At 47.7% G+C, this 8,784-nt stretch overlaps 1 protein-coding gene across 1 annotated transcript; it reads left to right on the top strand.

The window, feature by feature from the left end:
- The first annotated feature begins 44 nt into the window (after positions 1-44).
- VPS11 (VPS11 core subunit of CORVET and HOPS complexes) lies at positions 45-8,678 on the top strand. Its single transcript, XM_068167746.1, has 16 exons — positions 45-214; positions 562-705; positions 891-1,026; positions 1,735-1,898; positions 2,002-2,249; positions 2,630-2,831; positions 3,096-3,247; positions 3,879-4,065; positions 4,456-4,599; positions 5,006-5,194; positions 5,503-5,664; positions 6,111-6,250; positions 6,583-6,785; positions 7,318-7,489; positions 7,592-7,814; positions 8,404-8,678. Exons 1-16 carry the CDS (start codon positions 56-58, stop codon positions 8,566-8,568), a joined length of 2,790 nt encoding a protein of 929 aa, XP_068023847.1. The 5' UTR covers positions 45-55; the 3' UTR covers positions 8,569-8,678.
- The last annotated feature ends 106 nt before the right edge of the window (positions 8,679-8,784 follow it).

Here is an 8,784-nt window from a genome sequence, read left to right as displayed (position 1 = left end):
GACGCACGCTGCCTCGTGACCCGCTCACGTGAGGGGCGCTCGGCCCCTCCCCAAGATGGCGGCGTACCTGCAGTGGCGCCGCTTCGTCTTTTTTGACAGAGAGACGGTGAAGGAGCCGCCAGGTCCCGATGGGGCCGGTGGGAAGTGCTTCGCGCTGCCCGCGGGCATCACGGTCTGCGACTCGGGCCGTGGAAGCCTCGTGTTCGGGGATATCCTGCGCGGCGGCGGTGCCGGACGCTTTGGCCTGTGAGGGGCTCGGTGGAACCGGGGGCCGCGGCGTGGCTGGGCCGCAGGCGAGTCTCCTGTGCTGGCGGTTGCGGGGGCGGGGGTAACTCCAGCCTTGGGAATGCGACAGCTTCCTGCCCTTGGCTGTCTTTTGCCGGTGTTTTGCTGCTTTTTGGGTGGCTCTGCAGAAGTGTTTTCTCTTGTAGCCTTACCAGAGAGCGGTGAGGAACAGGTATTAAGGTTATTGATTCTGGTATGATTGGAGGTGTGGGTTTGTCCTGGGGTTTTTGTTGCTTTTTTCTTTCCTTTGTGTACCTTAACTACGACTTACATATCGAAGGTCAGATTTGGTTTTTGCCTCGCTCCCTTCAACTGAGTAGTTTCCAAGCTTACAAGCTAAGGGTAACGCATCTGTACCAGCTGAAGCAACACAACATCCTGGTTTCTGTTGGCGAGGATGAAGAAGGTATTAACCCTTTGGTAAGTTAAATGACTAGAAAAGGAAAATGTCCTTGTGTTGTGGGTCTTTCTTAAAGACTACTACAGTTATCTTGGTTGATCTCTCTTACCTTATATAGCCTGCTCAGTCTGGCCACTTGTATTTGATGCCAGGTCTTGGCCTCTTAATACTTCACATTTTGCTTATGCCAGACCATTGTTTGTAGGTTAAAGTTTGGAACCTGGAGAAACGAGATGGTGGCAATCCTCTCTGTACACGAATTTTTCCAGCAATACCGGGGAACAAGCCCACGGTTGTATCTTGCCTGACTGTCCATGAAAATCTTAATTTCATGGCTATTGGTAAGTAAAACTGAACTGTCAAAGCTTAAGAAGAATATTAGGGGGCTTACTCAGATTTAACGGAAGTTAATAGATAACATAAAAACCAGCCTAGAATTTCCTGAGAGTTTTTGCTTCTCACACAGATTTTATGTTTTTCTGATAGAGAGATAATGTCTTCTTGTAGAGATGAGAGGATAAATACATACATTCAGTCTGAGTCTTTACCTATTATGTCTGTGTATTGTGGCCTTCTGCCCCGGGATAATTTGCAGGACTGGGGTTATGGGCAAGCTGTGAAAACCACACCTTTTAGTCGCTCCTAGCAAATCTTCACCTAGTCTTTGAACAAGGTGTAGTAGATTTCAAATAAGTAAGGGAATTAAAACCACAGTTACAGTTGGTGGATGAGAAAGCTGCTTTTAAGACAAAATACAGACTCAAAAATAGCCTGCAAGCAAAGTTTGTGTGTGGAAAGGGAGGTGAATCTGGGTTGCTGCACAGTGGTGTTCTGTGTGCAGGTGGGTGACAGCTCTGATCTGTAACAGGAGGAATCGGGATGTTGGGAGGGTTTGACATATAATTCCCTGACTCAAGAGCTGCAGCAATGCTATGACTTAATGCCTTGCTGGCCAGCAAGGTGCTGCTTATTGGAGCCAACCTAACTGATGTGGGATAGTGTTTCTGGTGTGCCATGTAAGCAGTGGTTTAGTTTGTCCCATTTGTCAGGTTTTGCAGATGGCAGTGTTGTGCTCACAAAGGGAGACATCACTCGAGACCGGCACAGTAAGACCCAGATCCTACACGAAGGCAGTTACCCAGTCACTGGCCTTGCCTTTCGACAGTCTGGCAAAACAACACATCTATTTGTGGTGACCACAGAGAACATCCAGGTGGGAAATTATAGGAAAAAAAAATGAGACTCTGACTTGAAGATGATATTGACTTCAGAGTCTAGTTTGGAGTGATCCCCAAAACCTTGCATTTCCTCTGTAGTCTTATATGCTTTCAGTGAAAGATTATCCTCACCTGGAGCTGGACACTCATGGCTGTGGACTGCGCTGTTCGTCTCTTAGTGACCCCTCCCAGGATCTCCAGTTCATCGTGGCAGGGAATGAATGTGTGTACCTTTATCAACCAGATGAACGTGGGCCCTGCTTTGCCTTCGAGGGACAGAAGCTGATTGTTCACTGGTATCGAGGGTACCTCATCATTGTCTCGAAGGACCGAAAGACTTCTCCAAAGTAGGGGTCCTTGGAACAGATGAGTTCTTTCCACTCTTGCAGCTTCCTCCTTTCCCTCATTCCCTTCTTCCCTGTGAAGCTTCACTTAGGAGCTAATTTTAACTTGGTTAGAAGTTGTTAAGATTCACCTGGACTCACGTATCAATTAACTTCTATTGGGACAGTGGTGCTGAAAGTATTTTTTTCCAGTCCGGTGAATTTTTCCATCTAACACTTAGTTGTAGTTTGTGCATAAATGTGTGGCGTTCCGCCTCTGGGCTTACTGAACCCCAGGGGAGAGCCCCATTTGTCTTGCTCCCTGGACAAGCCCTAGTTTGCATAGGTATCCAGAATTCCAGTTACGCTCTCCTTGTTTCCTGAAACCTTCTTCTGCTTTTCAGGTCAGAGTTTGCTGGGAATGAGGCGCAGAACTCGGACAAGCAAGTCCTGAATATCTATGACTTGTGCAACAAATTCATTGCATACAGCTCAGTTTTTGATGATATTGTGGATGTCTTAGCAGAGTGGGGTTCCCTGTACGTACTGACCAGAGATGGGAAGATTCACGTGCTGCAGGAGAAGGATACGCAAACCAAACTCGAGGCACGTAAACCTGTTTTGTTGCTAGTTTCTGCCTTACGCCTGCAAGATTGTGCTGGCTCTGCAGACTGAAAAGTTGAACTGTCTGGGTGAGTTACATAGCAAGTGACCTCTTGGCATAACCAGCATTAGAAGGCATTTGGTATCTAAAGCCCAAGCATGGGTATGTGTACAGCACAAAAAGAAGAAACAACTTATTTTCCAGCTGTGTTTGAACTTTTGTGAGGCCATATTTCCTTCACATTGCTCTTATTGTGCATTTAACAGATGCTGTTCAGAAAGAACTTGTTTGAAATGGCCATTAACCTGGCTAAGAGTCACCACTTGGACAGCGACGGCTTGTCGGAGATCTTCCGGCAGTACGGCGATCACCTGTATGCCAAGGGGAATCACGATGGAGCCATCCAGCAGTACATCCGGTATGGAGCCGTGACAGTGTAGCATAGCAGCTGGGCAGGCCTTGACTTCTGTTTTAGCTCAGGAATAAAACCAAACCTACGCACATAAAGCATGCCAGGAGTGAAGATTCTACCAGTAGAAGACAATACATCAGCAAAATTAAAAGTCTCAGAAAAACTTGCTTGAAAATTGCACTGCACACCTTAGAACAAAGCTCTCGTTGATTGTACTGGAATGTGAATAGCCAGGGGATGCTGGGTTGGAGTGGGGCCTGATGCTGTTGTTATAAACAAGAGACCAGGCTAAGCAAGGTGAATGATGTAATTTGACTGGGCATGGCAGTCTCCTTGGATAATGCTCAAACAGCTTAATGTCGGTTTTAGAAGATCTTATTGTTTTAAAAACTTGAAGCAGCCTGTTTTGAGGCTTACTGGAAGTGTCGTGGTGGGTCTCTTTAAATGCCACAAAGCAGTTAGATTCATGTGGAACTGAAACCTTGGGGTCCTCATGTCTAGTAAGAGTTGGCATTAAGCTTCAGGATAACTGGCTGAATTGCTCTGTGTGGGCATGAGTGTTCACAGCTGTCTTGGAGTTGTGACTGCAGTGAAGGAAAAATTTTGACTGCTTGCCATGTGACTTTTTCCCTCCCAGGACTATAGGGAAGTTGGAACCTTCTTACGTTATTCGGAAATTCCTGGATGCTCAGCGCATCCACAACCTCACTGCTTACCTTCAGACGCTCCACCTGCAGTCGCTGGCCAATGCTGACCATACTACACTTCTGCTGAATTGCTATACCAAACTCAAAGACAGCTCCAAACTGGAGGAGTTCATTAAGGTATTGAGGGGAAGCTGAAATAATGCAAAGTTATGTCATAAGAATAATTGAAAAGGGGTAGTGGTGACATTGTCTGTTGCTGCTGTTGAGAGAGACTAAAATGGATTTCTCCCTCAGTGACCCTGTCTTTGCTTCTTTGTTTCTAAGCTCTTGGTTAGATTCTCATTTTGGCTGGTTTGCCATCTGAGTCTGGAGCATGCTGGCTTTTGCCGGCGTGACTGGCAAACTGATGGGAGATGCTTAGACCACTTCCTTCCTGCATGTGCAATCTGTCCTTTGCTTGAGAGGTACCAAAGTGTCCCTGCTGTGGCTTTCTTCCTCTTACATAAGTGTGCTGTTTGTAGACTCTGGGAAGGTTGCTGAGCGACTGTTTTTCTGCTGTTCTTGTAGACGAGTGAGAGCGAGGTTCGCTTTGATGTGGAAACGGCAATCAAGGTGCTTCGTCAAGCAGGCTACTACTCCCACGCTGTGTACCTGGCAGAGAAGCACGCCCATCACGAGTGGTACCTCAAAATCCAGCTAGAGGATATCAAGGTGAGGAGGCGTTACTTCCTCTTGTCCTTACTGGGGAGTACGTGATTCCTCTAGCCGCCTCTTTAGTGAGAGTGACCGGTGCTGTGTGGCTTAGTGTGCTGACAGGATTGCTGAGAACTGCAGGTTTTGTTTCTGCTACTGCTTTTGTGTTGGCTTTCTGCCTTTGGCTCGTGTAGTAGACTAGAGATGGAAATAATTTAGGTTTATATGTAGCTTTTCACACTGCCCTTTTAGAGGAGGGAGGGTTGTTAGTGAGAGATTGATCTAAATCACACTCTTTCCCTGGGCCACAGCTGAGGAGCAAATGATGTTTGTGGCATACTTGCAGCATGTCTTCAATGCTTTCTGTCCTAACCTTGGAGAGCAGAAGTCAATGTCATGATTATTTTGCTGGTTGGCCCCACAGAACTACCAAGAGGCTTTGCACTACATTGGAAAATTGCCTTTCGATCAGGCAGAGAGCAACATGAAGCGGTATGGTAAAATCCTGATGAACCATGTCCCTAAAGAGACCACAGAGCTGCTGAAGATCCTTTGCACTGATTACCAGCCTTCAGGAGACAATGAAGGCCCTGGGCTGCTGGAAGGAAAAAAGGTAAGGCTCATGTAGACTGAGAATTGTTGCTCTCAAGTAGTAACTTTGCTGCAAGTGAGTTCTGCTGTGCACCTGGTGCTGCAGGCCTAATGTTTGTAATGAAAAGCTCTGTCCTGGTGTACTAGGCAGTCCCAGCAATAAGAGACCGCTTAAAGCTACTGCTTGGAACCGATTCCTGCTGTAATTGGCATCCTGTACCAGGCTGGATCCATCCTGTCACAGATTCTGGGAATGAGCACTCTGCATAGCAGGGAAGAAGCCCTGGTCTGGTTGAAGCTGATCTGGATGCTTGACCTTTTCTGTTACAGGCTAATTCAGAAGAGTTCATTCCAGTCTTTGCAAACAACTCCCGCGAACTGAAGGCTTTTCTGGAGCACATGACTGAGGTCCAGGCCGACTCTCCACAGGGTGTCTATGACACTTTGCTGGAACTTCGGCTCCAGAACTGGGCACATGAACGAGATGAACAGGTTAGAGCTCCCCCAGCTTTGTGTGTTGAGGGAGAAAATTTGGTCTCTCTGAATCCTGTTTGCATACCTGCCAGTCCCTGATCTTTCCAGATGGCCATTGATAACGTGAGGCAGTATATATGCTGTACTGGACAAACAACACGTAAATGGAAAAGCAGCCTGCTAGGAGGGAGAATACTCCTTTCAATGAGGCTGAGCTTGTTTTCTGCCAGTCTCATTTAAGGACAGATTCCAGACAAAAAAAGCTCTGTGAGCAGATGTCTCAACCACAGAAGTAGCTCTGTTTGCTTCCCTACATCTCTGAGCATGCTGGCTGCTTGGGCAAAAGAAATCATGTCCTGTCTGCTTGAAAGGAGTAGAGGGCAAACAGCAAAACTGTCCTCCTCTTTGAAAGACCAGAAAATTGTTGTCAGGAAGTAGTGCAGAATATTTTCTCTGTGTTGCAGATCAAGGAGAAGCTGCACAGTGAAGCCCTGACCCTCCTGAAGAGTGGAAGGTTCAAAACAGTCTTTGACAAGGCCTTGGTTTTATGTCAGATGCACAATTTCAAGGATGGTGTGCTTTACCTTTATGAGCAGGGCAAACTGTGAGTGTTAAGTTTTGTCTGTAGAGTCCTGAACCTTCCCCCTCACTGCAGAGATTTCTGGACTATAAATGTCCTTGCCTTACAATCATAGAATCATAAAATGGTCTGGGCCAGAAGGGACCTCCAAAGGTCACCTAGTCTGACCCCCTCTGCAGTCGGTGGGGACATCCTCAACTAGATTAGGTTGCCCAGGGTCTCATCGAACCTCACTTCTGGGGAAGAGGCCTCAACCACCTCGCCGGGCAACCTGTTCCTGTGTTCCACCACTCTCATAACAAAGAGCTTTTTCCTAACGTCCAATCTAAATGTAAAAAAGCCTCTTTTTCCCATAGTTTCCAACAGATCATGCACTATCACATGCAGAATGAGCAGTACAAGAAAGTGATTGAGGTGTGCGAGTTGTATGGAGACCAGGAGGCTTGCCTCTGGGAACAGGCTCTCGGCTACTTTGCACGGAAGGAGGAGGACTGCAAGGAGTATATTGCTGCAGTGCTGAAGCACATTGAGAACAAGAATCTTATGCCTCCGCTGCTTGGTAATAATGACACGTGGCACCCAACACCCAGCCCTCGACCCCCCCAAAACACCCCAAACAAAAAATCCATTTATAGATTAGAAATTTGAAAGAAGTGTCAATGAAGTTCGAGTCCACCATTTGAAGTAATAACCTGCTGTATAGGGAAAAGCTATGGCAGCCACAGCTCCCAAATTAGAGGAAAAAAAAGGTCTGCGGTGTAAGTCGTGGAGATGTCTGTATGTGAGTTCTGTTCTGATGCGGGGAGCTGAAGGGCTTGCTGAAAACCCTGCTGTGCCATGGTGGAGAAGCTAAAATAGAATCTAGTCCTTGCTTTGCCTCTTTTGGTCTGAACTACGCACACATGCTCCCAATCCCTGTTTCTGGAAGAGATCAAACTGAAATTGAATCTTTGAAAGAGTTCTCTGGTTCCATAAGAATGTGGATTGCCTTTGCCCATAAGCGGTCTTTCACAGGGAATTAGTCTGACCAGGTAGGGTTAGGTACCTGCAGGGTTTTTTTTGCTTGTGTTTAACATCTCACTTGCTCTCAGTTGTGCAGACACTGGCTCATAACTCCACAGCCACTCTGTCTGTGATTAAGGATTATCTTGCCAACAAGCTGCAGAAGCAGAGCCGCCAGGTAGAGCAGGATGAGCAGAGGATTCAAAAATACCGAGAAGAAACTATGAGGATCCGCCAGGAGATCGAAGACCTAAGAGCAAGGTGTGGAACTGCGTTCTGCCTTGTCTTGTGCTGGGTAGAACTGTTACTTTCCTTTTTTAAGGAAAAATACTTTTTATCTTTCTTGCCCTTCTGCCTCCTCAGTCCCAAGATCTTTCAGAAGACCAAGTGTAGCATTTGCACCAGTGCCCTGGAGCTGCCTTCAGTCCACTTCCTGTGCGGTCACTCCTTCCACCAGCATTGTTTTGAGAGTTACTCAGAGAGCGATTCAGAATGTCCGACATGCATGCCTGAAAATCGCAAAGTGATGGACATGATCCGAGCCCAGGAGCAGAAGAGGGATCTGCATGACCAGTTTCAGCATCAGGTAGGGTAACATCTGTTTTACTACATTTAAATAAATAGGGTTCAGATTAATTTACAGATCCCCAGATGCTGATAGACAAGGGCAAATAAGGGGGAAGGCATTTTGTAAAGGAGGTTGACCGCAAATAACGAAGCATTAGGCCCTAGAGTGATGACAGTATGCACAGGGCATAGAGTCCTTGGTGCTCTCCAAAGATGAAAGAGGAACTACTCTCACAGGACCCTGAAATGGTTCAAGACCTGTTGATCAGTGTGACAGCTGCTCAGCAAGTTGCACAGAACAAATTAAGGAGAAGGGGGGGGGGGGGAAAATAGTTGCATGAATCAGAAACGGGACAGGATGGTGTGGTTTGGCTTTACCAGAAGTGTTGGTTCTGTATTGTTTTTCCCAAGGATGAAAAGCTGGAGCTGAGAATGGGCCAGTAGCTAGAACATGTTAACATACGTGGAAGCTTAGAGTAGCTGGAGCAGTCGCTTTCTGCTTAAGATAATTGCACATCACCTCTTCAGTGCAGGAGGTGAAACGAAAGGGGGCTGGAGTTTTGAGGTGCAGCAGGCTTTTGCTGATGCTGCTGTTTTGTGTCCGGCAGCTCAAGTGTGCCAATGATGGCTTCTCCGTGGTCGCAGACTACTTCGGTCGAGGTGTCTTCAATAAGATCACCCTCATCACGGACTTGCCCCCGGGAAAGGGGGCTACCACAATCGAGGCTGGCTTGCAGCGAGAGCTGCTTCTCCATGCCAAACGCAGCACCTGACCCTGGGTCGTGTTGCCGCATCCCCTTCCGGCTGTATGGGCTTCCCCGGTGTGTGCTTGCACAGCCCTTCACCTACCCCTCGCACCCCAATAAAGACGACTCGCTGAGCAGCGTGCTGAGTGCCGGGCCGCAGGGGCGCCGAGGGGGCGGGCAGCAGGGGCGCCGAGGGGGCGGGCCGCAGGGGCGCCGAGGGGGCGGGCCGCAGGGGCGCCGAGG

Source organism: Melanerpes formicivorus, unplaced genomic scaffold, assembly GCF_026170545.1.
Source record: "Melanerpes formicivorus ecotype bairdi unplaced genomic scaffold, bMelFor1.0.p_v2 SCAF_123, whole genome shotgun sequence".
NCBI classification, from domain to species: domain Eukaryota; kingdom Metazoa; phylum Chordata; class Aves; order Piciformes; family Picidae; genus Melanerpes; species Melanerpes formicivorus.
Note: the sequence above shows the minus strand (reverse complement) of the source record. Positions and strands in the feature narration are given on the sequence as shown.